Raw genomic sequence first — 19,112 nt, 5'->3', positions numbered from 1 at the left:
AGTCATATTAAGTGAAACATTTTGTTTGTTAATATATATGTTAAATAGTAGCGTAGACAGAACACCTCCTAGACGTACTCCACTTCTAGTAGCAAATAAGCCGGGTAAAATACTGAACCATATGACTTGCTGTTTGATCAGCATTCAGGATAAAAAATAAAAAGAATAAAAATTAAAAAAGAGACTAAGTTTTATACTATTACTATTGTAAAACCTTTTAAGATTTTGGGTCCCTGAACACTGTTTTTTGTTGTTGCTGTTTTTTATTGAGGAGGAGAGGGGGGGGGGGTTCAATCCCACTTGCCGCCGCACTGATTATATTAAAGAACATTTTAATTATTTATTATATATTACGCTTTATTTATTATATATTACGCATTATTTATTATATATTACGCTTAAATTTATGTTCTAAATTATACTTAAATTTATATTGCACAATATATTAAATATGCAAAAAAGCGTTCATATAATTCCGATTTAGATTGTTTCTAATTAATTTAACGAATCGTTAATTGTAATTATTAAACTTATTATTTTAAGGAAGAAAATAAATAATTATTGTAAAAAAAATTTTTAATTTTACAATAATAATATCAAGATGAAGGCTATTTTTAGTTTTATAAAATCCATTAAAATTATTTCTAGTTATAATCCTTTAAAGTTAAAATTTTTTTAGGAAACACGGTTCAAACAAACCGTCTTTAGTGTAACTCATTAAATTGGTTCAGGGTACACTTGATTAATTTATCTCAGAATGACTAATGCTGTCGCAAATGCGTTTTAAACTAATGTTTTTTTTAATTTTATAATTAAATATTAATTTCTTTAAAAAGTGACGAACCGTTGTGATGGAGATGTTTAAAAAAATGTTCCGATAAAATGTATCAAAAACCTGATAGTTAATATAAATCCAATTGTAATTTAGTAATTACTTATAGATATTAAAATATAAATAGTAATAATATATAATCACAGAGAACAAGAAAAATAAAAGATTTACAATGGGTAGAACTTATAATGAAGAATTGGAATACATAGAAAAAATCACACCTAACTCATACAAAATAAAAAAAGGTTTTGTACCTAATATGAATGTAAGATATTTTTTATCTATATAGTTTATGTGTGTGTGTGTGTGTGTGTGTGTGTGTGTGTGTGTGTGTGTGTGTGTGTGTGTGTGTGTGTGTGTGTGTGTGTGTGTGTGTGTGTGTGTGTGTGTGTGTGTGTGTGTGTGTGTGTGTATAATTTTGTTAACATTTGTAAATTACCTGTAATATATATTACAATTTATTTTATATTAATAAAAATGTATTCTTAAAAATAAATTATGATAATGTTGCTTATTGATATGTGTATTACATTAGATCATTTTATAATAGGTTGAAGGGATATTTTATATTAATCAACATCTTGAAAAACTTATGTTTGATGAGTTAAGACAGTTTGCTAATTTTGGAGGTATAAAATTATAAAAGAAAAAAAAAATTATGAATTAATTTTAAATTTTTATCATAGAAATGTCCACAATAAAGTAGTAATGAAGAAAGTTTAAATTTCTAGGTGTTGGTGGATTTCTTCCTGGGATGAAACAGATTGCAAATGTTGCTGCACTCCCTGGAATTGTTCATGTAATTTATTTATTAAGAAATGTTCATTTTACCTACATAGTAATTAAAGAATTTAAAATGTATACTAGGTGTATAAATATTATTTTTTAAAAGCTTCATGTATTTTCACAAGATTTTATTTGTGTGTTTTTTTTAATACATTTTCTTTTTATTTATTTTCAATAAAAGTTGAACAAAATTAAAATTGACTGCAATTTGCGCAAATGTATTTTTTATTAGTATATAAATATTCTACTCACTGCTTGAGTTAATTATATGTACTATACATATCAACATAATAAGAGCTTAGTTTAAAAGCACTGTTACTTCATTATGTAACTTTGCTTATGGTATATGGCTTTTGCTTCCTTGTCTTTTATTTACATATTTAATTTAAGGTATTATATTTTCTTCTGATGTAAACATATTCAGCCAGATTGCATATTCTTGATAGTGCATATTTGATTTTTTTTTTTTTTTTTGCATCTCTCCTTAAAGTGTCAAGTTTTAGTTCTTTTAATGTATTATGTAATATGTAATGTGCATGTATGTTAAAAGATATAAATGCATGTATACACATGATAAGCATACATAACGTAAATCATTTTTAATGATTTCTAATTTTTAAATGTTGGAATATTGGTATAAAGCAATTAAAATTTACTTGCATCTTACTGTAGAGATCTGTTGGCTTACCTGATATTCACTCTGGCTATGGTTTTGCTATTGGTATTTTTTTTAAATATAATTTGCATAACTTTAATTGTTTTATTAATAATTAATAATTTATATTTGATACTAATAAAATAGTTTGTATAAAGGTAACATGGCAGCATTTGATGTTAATGACCCATTATCAATAGTTTCACCGGGAGGTGTTGGTTTTGATATTAACTGTGGTGTACGTTTAATAAGAACAAATCTTAATGTTAAAGATGTTGAGCCTTTCAAAGAACAAATTGTTCAGGTAAAATAGTTTATATCCATAAAAAGGGCATCATCATTACCGTATCAAATCATTTTTTTAACTATGTTGCCCAGCAAGGGTTAAATTATCTTTAACCCTTGCTAAGTCTCATATATAATTACAAGTCACAAAAATTAAGCTTAGTCTTTATCAGAGTTGTATTGTTGTTTAAAAAAAAATTAGTCTTGAATGAATGTTTTATATTTTATTGCAAGAAAGCTATCTAAGTGAATAAGCTGATATCAAGTTTTAACTGTGAATTAAAACTTGTAAAAGTATTGCTTTTACATTGTGTTAATGTGATTATTATGTAAAATAATAGAATATTATGTAAAATGATAGAATATTCTTTTATGTCAAGTGGTTTGTAATTTAAGTGGCTTTTTAGTTGATATTTGTTGTAAATATTTTTATACGGTTTATGTAATGCAGTAGTGGTTTAGTGGTAGATTGTTTGCTTCATAAGCCAAGAAATTTTGAGTTCCATCCCCACCATATCCCTGGTAGTACGGCTTAACTTGTTTCTCCATGCAGCAGCCTTGTTTTTCAAGGTTCGTGTTTTGGAGTTATAGAATTGAGCGTAGGTTGTAGCCACAATTAAAGTAGCCTTCTTGACTGTAGTGGCCTGCTCAGCCTTGGGGAGGTAAATTAACTTTAAAAAAATAAATAATTATTGCCTGAAATTTTTTATAGTAATAGTTTTTTAACCCAAATAATTCATTTTTGAAGGTGCTTTTTACTGGCTTTAAAAAATTTGTGAGTTATTGTATAGAAATTTTTTTAGAAACTTTAATGTGCTGCAGTTCAATACCTATAGACATATAGTACCAAATTTTTTTACTTTTGTGTACTTAGAGTAACCACTTGTGGTAAAATTTAAAATTATGTGTTCAAAGTTAGGTTAACACTTGCAGTAGCCTGTTTAAATACTTTTTTTATAAAATATGATTAATTATTTTGCTTGCGTAGAAAATAGCGTAAACAGTTGAAATAAATTATGAAACTTTTCACTTAGGAGGTTCTATATATAGATCTCTGATTTACGTTACTCATAATACTGTCATAATCATTATTAGCAAGATTGTAGTCACAAGCACTTCTACCCTTAATGGATAGAGCACTTATTTGACATATTACTTTGCCAAATGGAACCCAACACTGACTTGATTGTGCATCATTAGTCCATTTCAAATTTAATTTGTTTCTATGCATGAATTTTGCATTAACATCTTGATTTTCATTACTAATCTCAAGCACAAGCTCTATTACCGTTCGTCATCATAAACGCATGCAATGTATTTACCCGGTTGAAAATTTGACAGATCTTATTTTGACAAGGTAATATTATTTAGCAAATGGGTATCATAGACAGTATCACTAGAGATTTTCCATAAAAATATTTTCTTTCAACCGGGTACAAAAATGTGCTAATCTCTTATCGTTTTTTAGGCTAAAATAAGTTTATTTTTGCTAAATTTTTAGACAAATTAGTTTTGAATAATTATTATTATTATTATTAATATCATCAGATAATAAATCTTTGGATTTTGATGAACAAGTATAAGGTTTTAGCAAAAAAAAAAGATTACCCTACTGATGGTAGAGAGTGTAGCTGTATATTTTGGGATTTCTTTATTGCTATTAATAGTTTTATATTAATTTACAATATAAACTTGTTTATAAATATATAAATATATTGTAAAAATAGATAAAAAATGATTTGATCCCTTGCCATATTTAGGAAAATCGTACATTTTTGTAAAACAATTTTTTTTTACATTGACGTATATAATTATCAAATAGATTGCATGTTGTAGATATTTTGTTTAATTTTTTGGACATATAGTCTGTTTTGTTCCCTCACTTGTATCAAATTTCGTTGATGGAAATAATCTGCATCCTAAAAATAAAAACAAAAACAGTAAAAAAAAAAAAAGTGATAAATCTTAAATTTTAGTAAGGGTTTTATATCAAATGGCATTGAATTTTTACATAAAATGGTGTTCTATAAACCCCACACCAGCTTATTAACTTACTGCAACAAAATTATTCAAATTTTTGTTTATAAATCACTTTGGAATAATTAACTTAGAAACTTTAATTTTTTTGCAAGTCTATTAAGCGAAATGCTTTTAAATTTTAAAGATAAAAATTAGGTTATATAGCTTACTTTTTTACTTTTGTTTATTTTCTCTTAGGTTATCGTTTATTTTCTTTTTTCAGTTTATGGTTTTTGTTTTCATTTTCATTTAGTGTACTTTTGTTTTCAAGCACCATTTTTAAGATGCGTGAAAGTTATCAAACTATTTAAAAGCTCTGGCCAAGTCAGAAAAACTTTGGCCTTAGTTCACAGAACTTGCTAATCCAACTTTGTGTTTAGGGTATAACTTCTTAAACTCAAGATAAAGCTCCTTTAAATGAACTAGTATTAAACTTTTTTGTTTATGAATTTTTACATTATTTATTTGCCCAAAAACAAAGTCTTTTTTCCTGAACATTTTTTTGTGAACTCTTCAGATTCATAAATTTCAATGACTTTCTGTTTAACAATATCTTCCAAAGGTTGTCCTTTTTAAGCCTCAAGATTAGCAAGTATACCTATTTCATTTTTCAAACTTTTGGGCTTTCAACTATCAGTTAGTTATAATAGTTGAACTTTTTCTTCCTTCAAACTTATTTTCACTTTTTTTATTTTTTTATTGCATCTAACAGTCTAAATCATTACAGTTTATGCATTTTTGCTCTTTTTCCAATTCTATATCTTTTGAGACTATAACCAATGCTGATGCTTCTAGGTTTGTCATACTTGTTGCCATTTTTTAACTTTTTGCTTTCCATATCCTAGTTTGTTGTATTAACTTACATTTTTGAGTGGAGATATTTCCAATAAAGACACTCTTATTAAGAACTGTCTTCTCAAGTTTGAACAACTTTTAATGTTCTTCAGCAGCTTTATCTTAACTTCTGTAATTTTTTCAAGTGAATTTTTCATTTGAATTCATTTATACAGTTAGTACAAATTTTTTGACCAGGTTTGATCTTAAGTTGATTTGCTATTGATATGTTGACTTTACACAATCCCTTGATAATTTTTTTTATGTGGACTTAAAATGGATCACAACAGTATTTTTGAAGTGCTTCATATCTAGAAATATAGGCTTTTTCATGATGAAAACATATCCTCTTATTTGGTTAGAAAATGTATCCTATCCTTTGAATTAAAACTTCAATATCAGTATCTTTTAGTCTTATTCTTTCCTTATTCGTCTTATTATTCTTCTTATTCTCTGACATTTTTTACTAATCTATAAAGAATAAAAATGAGGGTTAAACATCTCTAACAATCTAAAAAATATTTTTTTACACTTTCCAGTATTAAAATGAGTAAAATGAAATCTCAAATGCAAATGTGTTTAAAACTGTCTAAAGTGCAACCAGTTCACATTTCTTTATAACTATTTATACATACACAAACTTTTTGAGTTTTTGGTTCTTATTAATAATTTACTTTACTTAATTATTTTATTTTTGTTTTAATTATAGTATTTTGGTTCGTACTGCGCAGATTTAAATTCTACTACAAACTCTTGAAGCAATTGAAGTATTTTACACTCAAGTTATAACCATGTGTAAATTATATCATTATAATTATATTATATGCATAAAATAAACAATAATATATTCCAAAATCATATCAAATAAATTGAGTTAAGACACTGATAATATTGTTTTAGGAAAAACCAATTATATTCATTCAGGCAAAAATTAAAAATATACACCCAAGTCATAGAGCTACAATCATGTCATAAGATAGAGTATAGACCTTTGATTTTTTTTTGGTGTATATATAGAACTTCCACATTAAAAAGTTTCATAGTTTGTTTCAACTGTTTACGCTTCTTTCTATGCCAGCAAAGTGAATGTAATTTGTCATATTTTTTTAATAAAGTGATTTTTAACAAGCTGCTGTATGTGTTAAATTAACTTTTAATGCATTATTTTGATTTTTACTATAGGTGGTTACCTAAGTACACTAAAGTAACAAAAAATTGGCATAGCTTCTCTGTTGGTATTTAGGTAGGTATTAGGTAGGAAGGTCAAGTGCGTTATTTAGCAACTTTGAGGTATGAGAACTCAATTGTTTTAAATCAGTCAAAAATATAAGATTATTTGGTTGAAAAACTATTACTGCACAAAATTTCAGGTGATCATCTTTTTTATCTAAAAAGTTATGATCTGTTAAAAATAAAAAAAAATCTACTGTAAGCTCCAGAAACTCAAATTTTTCCAATTTTAGTCATATTGATTCAATTATAACTTTTAAAAAGTTTGGTCAATCAAGCTAAAAATTTCAGGATTGTGATTTTTTTATAAAAACTGTGGGTAGTCAAAATTTGAAACAAATTTGAGGTGGTATCCTTAGCAATTTTGAAACACAAGGTGATTTCATATGGAATAACCCAAAAGTTTAAAAGTGTTGCAGATATTTCATAGAAGTATTCAGGTGTTTAGTAGTGTGCTGTTAAGAGTATGGTTTTAATTAATTGTTCCAGTTTTTTGTTAAAGTAAAAAAGTTTTTTTTTTATTATTCTGAGATTTTTCAAAATCTTTTTAACTTTATTTACTATTTTTAGTCTCTGTTTGATCACATACCTGTTGGCGTTGGATCTAAAGGAATAATTCCAATGGGCGCCAAGTAAGCTAAAAATTTCAATAAGTTATAAAAAAGTTTTAACAAGTTATTATTAAATTTTAATGTGAAAGTAATAAGTTTTAATTTTAAAAATAATATGATATTTAATAAGTTTTAATATAGTATCAAACAGTTTTTTAATCAATACTATTAATATTTTCTTTAGCTTTATGCTTTTGATTATAACCTGGGGCACTTGAAGGTTTAACATTTCAGTGTTCAATAAATGTGTACAATACACTATATATGTATGTGTGTGCTTGTGTGTGTGTGTGTGTGTGTGTGTGTGTGTGTGTGTGTGTGTTTGTGTGTGTGTGTTTTAAGATCAATTTTTCGAAAACTGTGTTTTGTTATTGCTTCTGATGATAGAGAGTGATTAAATGTAAACATGTAAAAATGTAAATCTTTCACTGCTTCCTAAGATACACCCAATGTTTTAATTGCTGAAAAGTCTCTTCTTGCTTTTATCTAATGTAGTGGTGCAATATTAACACATTTAGAAAATATAAAAATGTCACATCAATTAAAAATATATTTTCTCTTGATGTGACATAATAATTTTGATATATGTGTTTACCAATGATATTGCTTCTAAAATTAATTAAAAGAATACAAATTTAATTAGTCATGTAATATTATCAATAGATAATTGATTTTGTTATTGCCATGTAACTGTCAATGTTACCCTTTATATAAGGTAACATTTGTCTTTAGCATATTTTATTCCATAAATGTTAATTTACATTATGAGAGGTGAAATTATCATCGTAGTTTTGACAAACAAAACAGAGAAAAAATTATATTTTTTATTCATGTTTATGGTATAACACTATACTAAATTACACTGTTATTATTTAACCATTCTCTAAAGTCATGACAATAAGAGGTATAATACTAAATTACACTGTTATTATTTAACCATTCTCTAAAGTCATGACAGTAAGAGGTATATTACCAAATTACACTGTTATTATTTAACCATTCTCTAAAGTCATGACAGTAAGAGGTATAATACCAAATTACACTGTTATTATTTTTTTTCTTAGCAAGTCCTTTGTTTTTTGTTTCCCTTGGCAAGTTCTTTAATAACTTTTAAGAGATTTTTATAACTATATCTTGGTTTGTCCAGACTACATACCAATTTTGAGCTGTTGTTTAAAATTTTGCTACTTTAAATTATTTTTGTAATGACTTTACTCCAGCACTTTTTTAATTTTTAAATATTTTAAAATTTGAACTTTTTTTGGTTCTTTTTTAGTTTGGTGTATCTAATAATTCATTTTTAGTTTGGTGTATCTATCGGATAATTCTTTTTTAGTTTGGTGTATCTATCTGTTATTTCTTTTTTAGTTAAGTGTATCTGGTCTGCTAATTTATTTTCCCAATTCTAAATGACTACAATGTTACAACATTTCAGCAAGTTTTTTCAAAATCACTTAGGTTGTTTTGTTTTTCTGGACTGAAATTTTTTACTCTCTCCAAATATAGAGCAATTTGTTGTCGTTTCTCTATGTATTTCTTTCTAGTTGAGTTTTTGCAGCTTGTGAATATCTTAAATACTTTTGAAGCTTCTCCTGATAAATACTGGCATAGTTGAAAAAGTTTAATTTCCGATGTGGCTGGAACTCTATCAACTTCAAGCTTTTTTATCTATATATATATATTTGGATTTTTTATCTATCTATCTATATATATATATATATATATATATATATATATATATATATATATATATATATATATATATATATATATATATATATATATACATATATATATATATATATATATATATATATATATATATATATATATATATATATATATATATATATATATATATATATATATATATATATATATATATATATATATATATATATGGAACTCTATCAACTTCAAGCTTTTTTATCTATATATATTTGTGTATTTAGTTTTATCACCTAAAGAGACAGGAATTTGTACTTTAAATAAGTGCCTCAATAAATCTTGTTCAATTTTCTTATTTCCATCTAATTTATTATAAGTTAACTGGAGGTCCACCCTCTCTCATTATACTCTGCTGTTTTTGTTGATTTTCTTATAAAATGATTTCCCAAGAGTATGTTCAATGACAAATTTGGTTATCGTTTTTGACAGATCAAAAAGAAAAGTTCTTTTTTTTTTTTTTTTGATCTACAAAACAAATGTTTCAGATAAACCTAATGGTCTGCACAAAAAAAAATTGTTATAGGTAAACCAAAGAAATGCCTGCGTAAAACTAACGCAGGAAAATAGTGGTTATTTTACTTTCAATATAAAGGAAGTTAAATAAAAATATAAGAAGTTAAATAATAAATAAAAATATGAGAAGTTAAATAAGCACAATTTTTCTTTTCTCCCTTGTTTGTAGCAATGAATGAATTTATCTATGCTAAGTAAAAATTTTTTAAATAGGTGCAAAGCGTTTTTAAAATTTATCTTTTTTTTGAAATTCAAACTTTAATTCTGACATTTTTATTAAAAAAAAATTATGTATATATATATATATATATATATATATATATATATATATATATATATATATATATATATATATATATAAATATATATATATATATAGAACTCTTATATGTTGGCAGAAAGTTTTTTCCGTATTTTGTTGACACAAAGTAAAAATTAAAATGCAAGACTGGAATTTTTTTTTTAATAATTGATAGACTGCCTGCCCCAACCAAACCCACAGTTGATGTAGCAGCACTCCCTTGTGAGTCAGCCTATAAGATAGTAGATGTAGCAACACACCATTGCGAGTCAGGCTATTTGTCAGTCGATATAGCAGCACTCAGTTGCGAGTCAGGCTATTTGTCAGTCGATGTTGCAGCACTTTGTTGCGAATCAGGCTATAAGATAGTCGATGTAGCAACACTCCGCGCATGATTTACAGTAAAAAAAAAAAAAAAAAACATTTTATTAAAAAAAATAAAAATAAAAACATTTTATTAAAAAAAATAAAAATAAAAACATTGTTTAAATTGTTAAAAATATTCATGATGTTTTTAAACACATTCTGGTCAATTAAATTTGCGTTTTTGCGGTTTTTTTAAAAAACAATTAATTTGTAATTAAATTAATGGTTTTTACTTTCTGACAACACGCAAATGTTGGACGAAAGTCAAAAGTAATTAAAAGTGACGTATATGTTAGCGTAAGAATCATTTTTTTCCTTCCGTACTTCCCAAATGCAACAAACTCTAGAACTAATATATATATATATATATATATATATATATATATATATATATATATATATATATATATATATATATATATATATATATATATATATATTCACACCATAATATGACCATGCAAATACTATTTGATTTTAAAATCTTGACCACAGCTGTTTTTTTTTTTTTATATTATTCACCTCCCCATGGCCCGAGGGGGGCCACTACAGTCGAGGAGGCTACTCATTTTTTTATTTTTTTTTGTGTTTTTTTATTTTAGTTTTTTTAAGTTGTTATTCGTGGTGCAACCCTCTCTCAACTCTTTAACTCCGAAACAAGAACCTTGCCGAGCAAGGTAGTTTGCGTTGTTGAACGCGGTACTTCCAGGGACGTGGTGGGAGTCGAACTCCGAACCTCTCGCTTATGAAGCGAGCGCTCCTACCACTACACCACTACCGCATTTAATATGTTTTGAAAATTTGTATGCATTTTAAAAATACGCTGAAAAAATCTTAACTTTGAAGAAACTTTAAAAAAACTTATCATAAAAGAAGCAAATAAATTTCCAAAAAAAAAAAATAATAACAAAAAATAAAATAAAAATAACTTAACTAAAACTAAAATAAAAAAACTAAAACTAAAACTTAACTAAAATAAATAATAAACAAATAATAAAAAATAATAAAATAATAAATGATAAGATTATTTAAATTACGTTTGCAATAAATAACTTTGAATTGTTTATCTTTACTAATGTTTTTATAATATAATATTATGTGAAACCTTTTTTAAATAAAGTAACAACTTACATCTAATGATTGTTTAATAAATGCGCACATTTAAAAATTAAAAAATGATTCTTAACAATTCTTTGCAGTAAAGTAAATAACAGAAAAAATAGTTAAATTGTTTATTTAAAAAGTTTATATAATTTTTTTTTAATTAAAGACATTTATTATAAGAAGTACACACTTATATAAATGTATAAAAATATATATGTTCATTAAACATTTTATAAAAATTCATTAGCACATTTGTTACTTTATTTAAATGCGTTTCAATAATATAAAAGCATTAAAGCAGTAAAGATCAATGTTATTTAATTCAAATGGCTTTCAAAAAAATTTGTCTTCTTTTTCTTCTTTTTGAGTGAATTAACTTTAATGGTTCTTACATAAAGTTTATTAAAGAGACCATCTTTGTTTATAGTTGTCGCTTATAAAATTAAAAGTTTTTTCTTTATAATTTTTATTTTTTTAATTTTAATTATAAAAAAATCTTATACAATTAAATAATATAAATAAAAATTTATACAACTTTCACTGATACTTTAATTAAAATCATTAGTTACTTTATTTTTTGCTAATATTAAAATGTTGGTAAAGATAAAAGTGTCAAAGTTATTTATTTTTAACAAATGAAAAACCATATTTCTCACCGGATTTGTTAAAAACAGTGGTCAAATCTTCAAAACAAAATATTATTTGTGTGGTCATAAAAAGGCTTGAAATTGCACGCCTTCCTAGCCAAACCTATATAAATAATATATAATATATATATATATATATATATATATATATATATATATATATATATATATATATATATATATATATATATATATATATATATATATATACATACATACATACATATACATATACATATACATATATATATATATATATTTATATATATATATTATATATATATATAAATATATATATATGTATATGTATATGTATATGTATGTATGTATGTATATATATATATATATATATATATATATATATATATATTAAAGTTAATTCACTGATAATTTAATTAAAATCATTATATATATATATAATGATTTTAATTAATGTATCAGTGAAAGTTGTATAAATTTTTATTTATATTATTTAATTGTATAAGATTTTTTTATAATTAAAATTAAAAATTTGATCTAATGATGCATAAAATTGACTGCAAAAAAAAATAATTGTACTGTTCAAAAATAATGTCAAATTGATCAAATTCTATGGAAATTAGTATCGAGTGGGCCTCCTTTAGCCTTGGTGGCCTCATCTAGATGATTTGACATGGCGTTGATCAAATTTTTGGTCTCTTCTGTTATATTATCCCATGCCCTCATTATAATTTCTTTCAAGTTGTCTTTGTGTCTAAATGCTCGGTCACCAATTTTTCTATCCAAAATAAACCACAAATTTTCTATTGGATTCAAGTTCAGACTTTGAGATGGCCATTCCAAAACATTGATGTTATTTATGTCAAAGTACACCTGGAGTATGAAATCGCTTCCCATTCTCAATTTTTAAGTATATGGTTGCAAGTTAGCTTTGAGGATTTCACAATACATTGAAGCATCCATTTTGTTATCAATAAATGTAAATTTCCCCACTTCTTTTTAACTTATACTACCCCAAACCATCACATTTTCTTCTCCATGCATTACACTACCTCACAAACAACTCAATTTATAAGCTTCTCCTTTTTTCGACACACTTTTTGAACTTCATCTGATGAGACAAGATTGTATTTTGACTCATCTGACCACAAAAATTATTTCCAATATGATATCAGCATTTTTAATTACTTTTATGCAAATTCCAATCGACGTTTTATTTGTTTAGAAAATAAAAAAGGTTTATTTCGAACCACTCTTCCTCTATATCCTTGTTCTCTTATACAGTTTCTGATTGTTTGAGGAGTCACTGTGGTGTTATGATCTTCTTGAATTTTTAAAGCTAATTTAGCTGCAAATCTATCTAAAAACAAATCTATTTTTCTTCACATTAATGATGACATCAATGATATTTTGATCAATTGCACTAGTGGTCTTGCGTTTTTGTTCTCTACCAGCCACACTAGCAACAGTTCAAATCAAATTATGCTTTTTAACAATTGAGAAAATTAAGTTATGCTTTGACACAAATAACATCAGTGTTTTGGAATGGCCATCTCAAAATCCAGACTTGAATCCAATAGAAAATTAGTGGTATATTTTGGACAGAAAAATTGGCAAACGAGCATTTAGAATCAAAGACAACTTGAAAGAAGCTATAATGAGAGCATGGGATAATATAACAACAGAAGAAACCCAAAATTTGATCAACTCAATGTTAAATCATCTAGATGAGGCCACCAAGGCTATAGGAGGCCCCACTCAATATTAATTTCCATAGAATTTGATCTATTTGACATTATTTTTGAACTGTACAATTATTTTTTTTGCAGTCAATTTTATGCATCATTAGATCAATTGTGTAAAACTCAATAGGTTTGAAAAGCAATTAGTTCACCAATACACAAATAAATTCTAAAAACAATACTTGATAAGATATCTAAAAAAAACTTTTAAATATTTTAACGGAAAACTCATTCTTTTGATTCAATCTTTAAAAGTATGATTTTTTAAAAAGTGTACGATTATTTTTTTGCATACTGTATATATATATATATATATATATATATATATATATATATATATATATATATATATATATATATATATATATATATATATATATCAAGTCTTCTTAGGAAAGGCATGTGTTCAAATGCCTTATATGACTACCCACAAAGTATTTTGTTTTAACAACTTGGCCGCAGCACTTTGCTTTTCTTTTATAATTTGCCTGTTTTAAAAATGCGCTGAAAAAACTAAACTAAAGAGAAAATTAAAATAAACAAACCATAAACTGAAAAGAGAAACAAAATCTAAATGAATAATAAAACAGTTTATTTAAACACTGTTTATGCAGCTCATTCCTTTATTTGGCTAGTAGACATTGGAAAATATCAAAGTTTCCAATTTTAAATAATTAGGTTTTGAAGTAATTAAAGCTTGGACTAAATAACTTTGAAACTTCGATCTTTTCTAATCTCCATAAAGTGAAAAATTAAAATAAAATTTTATGCTTTTATTTTTTCTGGTTTAGCTTTCATTTATTTTATCATTAGTTAAGTTTAGCTGTGTTTATTCAGTGCATTTTTTAACGTGCTAATTTTTCCAACTTGCAAAGAGATTATTTTTAATGGTTTTTTCTGGAAAGGCATGTTACTGAACGCCTTTCCAGAAAAAAGCCTTGATATATATATATATATATATATATATATATATATATATATATATAATATATAATATATAATATATAATATATATATATAATATATATGTATATATATAATATATAATATATATATATATTATTGTTTTTTTTTTATTTGATTATGTGTTCTTATTTTGGTTGATGTATAAAAATACATAAATAAATGAAAAATAATTATAAAAATATTTTTATTTAGACATTAAAGAAAAAAAGAAAAAAAAGATTTATTTACTATTCTCCTAATATAAAAAAAATTAGTTAGAACCTTATCCAACGAATGGGACAATATGACAAAGTATCCAGATTTCTCCCTCATAGTTTATATTTTAAAAGGACTTAAGACTTTATGTTGATTTTATTAACAATGCATACACATGTGTACACATAAAATGATTTTTTTTAGTGATTTAGAAGAAGCTTTAGAAATGGGTATGGATTGGTCTCTGAGAGAAGGTTTGTTAATAAAAAGTTGTAAAAGTATTTAACTATTTTTTTCTATTTGATGACAAAAAAAGCTTTTTTAATTTGTCTAATCCCTAAATATAAAATATCTTCCTTTCTTTATATTGGCTTGGCAACATGGTTGCCCAATAATGTATTTTGTTGTTTTGCATTATACATTTTTTTAAAAAAAAATAAAGGATATATATGGGCAGAAGATAAAGAACATTGTGAAGAATATGGTCGAATGCTTCAAGCAGATCCGAGTAAAGTCAGTACAAAAGCCAAAAAAAGAGGTTTACCTCAAGTATGTTGTTCTAAAAATAACTTGTTCAAAAAAAAATTGTTCAATAATTATTTTGTTTCATAGTTATGTTTAATAATTATGTTGTTCAGTAATTATTTTGTTCCATAGTTATGTTTAATAATTACATTGTTCAGTAATTATTTTGTTCCATAGTTATGTTTAATAATTATGTTGTTCAGTAATTATTTTGTTCCATAGTTATGTTTAATAATTATGTTGTTCGGTAATTATTTTGTTCCATAGTTATGTTTAATAATTATGTTGTTCATTAATTATGCTGTTCAATAATAATATGGTTCAGTCATTATGTTGTTTCATAACTATGTTGTTCAATAGTTATATGGTTCAGAGGTTTTGTTTTTCCATAGTTATGTTATTTAATAAATAAATTCCTACACCTATAATAGTAAAATAAAAAGTATAACAATTTTGAACTTGAAGATAAACCATGACTTAGGTTGTGTGACATTAAAGTAGAAAAAAAAAAATGTTTGTAGGAACAGAGATGTAAGAAACAAGGAACAGAAACTACTAGAATTTATACAAATTGAACTCAAAACTTTTTTGAAAATAATATTGTGTATTGTACTGCTGTCTCTTTTCTCAGCTCTTTAACTTTGAAACACAAGATTTGACAAACAAGTCTGCTGCATAGAGAAACAAGTTGTGCACAGTGCTAGGGTTATAGTAAGGATTAAACTCAGGACTTCTTGTTTACGCAGCAGTCACTCTGCCACTGCCCAACTGCTGCATCTCCCTGCTGGTAAAATGTGCTTTTTTGGAGAGTTCAACCTTTTAACTATTTTGTACATTTTGGTATTAATGGAGGACAGAGGTCTCAAAATTTCATTATAAGGATATTTAATTGATTAAACGTTTTTTCTGTGTAGTAGTTTTTACCTTTATTACAACTGAACTTTTTTAAAAAAATACTTTATGCTTTCAAATTAACTAATTTACAACTAAAATAAGACAATTTCTAAATTTAAAAATTTAATAACTATATTTGAGGGATTATAATTTTTATTTTTTTTATTAAACTAGCAACAAAGTTTAGCTAGAGAAAATATTATTTTCTCTAGCTAAACCTTAGTTAAAATTTCAAAGTAAAATACCATTTTATGTTAGCAATGCCACTAATGGATGTTTTTTTCTTTATCACAAAAGAATAGTGAAGCAGATCATTAGCATTCACAAAAGAATAGTGAAGTAGATCATTGACATTTACAAAAGAATAGTGAAGCAGATCATTGACATAAAAATTACTATGATTACATAATGTTCTGTCAAAAGCTGTTTACTAAAAATATACTTATTAAATACAATACTATATCTATCTCTCCTTCATACAATCCATCTATCTCTCTATCATATAATCCATCTATGCAAATAACTTGCCCTATTTGTTATTAATTTATTGTTTTTTTTCTTAAGAATCTGTTAATGGAAAAATATGTGCAAACATTTAAAATGAACAGTAGTTAGATGAATTTTTAATTGATTTAAGGATTAAATGGCGTGTATATAAAATAAGCGTGAAAGTAAAAAAACAACTAAAAAAAGGTACCCGTCAACTTTTAGTCAAAACTGAGTATTAATTTTAGTGCATTAATACAAGAAGATAAAATATTTCAAAGAAATTAATTTTTTGCTGTGGGCATCTGATAAAATTTAAACTTTATTTTTGGTGGTACCCGTGAGCTTGCGCACAGAACAACAATGAAAGTTAGACTTTTTAAATTACATTACCAAATTTTTAACATTTCTGCATAGTTTTTTTTCATTTTTTGTTTTATAATGACCCAATACTTTGCAGTAATTTTTAATTCTGGGCAGTTTAGAGGATTTGCTATTTTAGCCACAACTTTCACATTATTTTGTTTATACCATCCTGTAGGCAGTTTGCTATAGTTACTTGTTGATAAATCAGAACACATGTCAACTATCATGTGATTTAGTATAAGGTAAAAGACATTTTTGTAAAAACTCATTAATATTTATTTTACCAGAAAGCGTGGAGTCAGAAGTATAGGTGCTGATTTTTTGTCATATATATTTGATATTATGTATTATGTATTATATATATATATATATATATATATATATATATATATATATATATATATATATATATATATATATATATATATATATATATATATATATATATATATATATATATGTAGCTTGTCAAATCAAAGCTTTTTAAGGAAACTTATCACGTTTTGTATATTTAAATTTATTATCTGCTTTTCCTATATATTTCTACATTATAATAGACAGCACCAAGAGTTTGCTAGTACTTCATATAAATTTCGTCATCTTCAATAATTCAGAAATTCTCAGAAATATAGTTGTCATATAACTTTCTTCAGCGGGCTTTTGCATTTTTTTTGAATTTCAGAATGGTTAATGCACTTTTTGTGATTTGAAAGCTTGAAAAGCATGTTTATTTTAAACTTTTACAATGAAATTATAAGATCTTTTTGCTTCTTCCCTTAGTGAGAGGCTTGAGTTATTCATAAAACTGTTAATCAGTTTTCTAACCAGTTTTATATTTTGAAAAACCTCCTTTCTTCCATTACCAGATTAGCATTTGATCAATTTTGTTTGAAAAAAAATGTTAAATAACATGGCTTACGGTGTTGGGTTGTATAACATTTTGATAATAAGCATAATTATTTGATATATATGCATTATTATTTGATATATATGCATAATTATTTGATATATATACATAGATATTTGATATTTAATATGCTTCTTTTTATATATCTATTTTAGCTTTAAACTTTTATAAAATACATATTGTATAAAAAAGTTTTGCTAATCAAATACTTGTGCTAATTTGTAAAATATTGTTTGAAAACGACGTAATTACAAGTAAATACAAAAAACAAGTAAATACAAAAAAAAGATATTTTTAATAATAGAGTTAGGTGACCTTAAAATAATTGAGTGACCTTCAAATAAAACTATTTGTTTTTCACTAAACTATTCTTATTTTTTTTCAATTCTCAATTATTCTCAATTGTTTCAATTATATTCTTGTAATTGAAATAATATTATTATTTATTATATTTTTTTCCATAATTATTATTATTTTTTTTTTCTATTCCCAATCTTTTCAAGTTAACTAAGAGTAATTATGTTCAAACTTATTTTTTATTGTTTTATTTTATCTGAACATAACATGTTTTTTTTATCTGCACACCACACGTGTTTTGAGTTGATTTAAAGTGTATTTATTATTGTAGTAAGGTACTTTAAAGTGTGTTTGTTGTTGCGGTTAGATACTTTAAAGTGTATTTATTATTGTAGTTAGGTACTTTAGGTGCAGGAAATCACTATGCTGAAATACAAGTTGTTGAAGAGATATTTGATACACATGCAGCAAAAAGAATGGGACTTGATCATTGCGGACAAGTAGAAAATTATGAAATTTTATTAATTGTTATTTTATTAATTGTTGAAATTTTATTAATTGTTATTAATTATTAATATAAATTTAATAAATTTAATAAATTAATGAAAATTTTATGAAAGTGTTTTAAATAATATTAATGTATTTTAAAAATGTTATTTTTATAGTTTATTAAAGTTATTATTGAATAGGTATGTGTGATGATTCATTGTGGGAGTAGAGGTCTTGGGCATCAAGTGGCTACTGGTAAAAATTGCACTATTTTCAAAAAAATAAAAATTATTATAAGAGATTTTATAGGAGTAATATAGATTTTTCTTCATTTTTTAATTTTAATGTTTGTAAA

The 19,112-nt window shown here is 24.9% G+C and overlaps 1 protein-coding gene across 1 annotated transcript in view; it reads left to right on the top strand.

The window, feature by feature from the left end:
* Positions 1 to 830: 830 nt before the first annotated feature.
* Positions 831 to 19,112, top strand: part of LOC100200632 (RNA-splicing ligase RtcB homolog) — a 30,875-nt gene continuing 12,593 nt past the window's right edge. Inside the window, exons 1-10 of the mRNA XM_065818169.1 lie at positions 831 to 1,097; positions 1,383 to 1,461; positions 1,564 to 1,631; positions 2,291 to 2,339; positions 2,432 to 2,577; positions 7,212 to 7,273; positions 14,998 to 15,047; positions 15,236 to 15,342; positions 18,664 to 18,768; positions 18,958 to 19,012. Of these exons, the coding sequence (XP_065674241.1) occupies positions 1,005 to 1,097; positions 1,383 to 1,461; positions 1,564 to 1,631; positions 2,291 to 2,339; positions 2,432 to 2,577; positions 7,212 to 7,273; positions 14,998 to 15,047; positions 15,236 to 15,342; positions 18,664 to 18,768; positions 18,958 to 19,012 (814 nt within the window). The 5' untranslated portion in view covers positions 831 to 1,004. The remainder of the gene's footprint in view (positions 1,098 to 1,382; positions 1,462 to 1,563; positions 1,632 to 2,290; positions 2,340 to 2,431; positions 2,578 to 7,211; positions 7,274 to 14,997; positions 15,048 to 15,235; positions 15,343 to 18,663; positions 18,769 to 18,957; positions 19,013 to 19,112) is intronic.

Source organism: Hydra vulgaris, chromosome 14 (genome assembly GCF_038396675.1).
Source record: "Hydra vulgaris chromosome 14, alternate assembly HydraT2T_AEP".
Classification (NCBI taxonomy): Eukaryota; Metazoa; Cnidaria; class Hydrozoa; order Anthoathecata; family Hydridae; genus Hydra; species Hydra vulgaris.
This window is presented reverse-complemented; position numbering and strand designations above follow the sequence as displayed.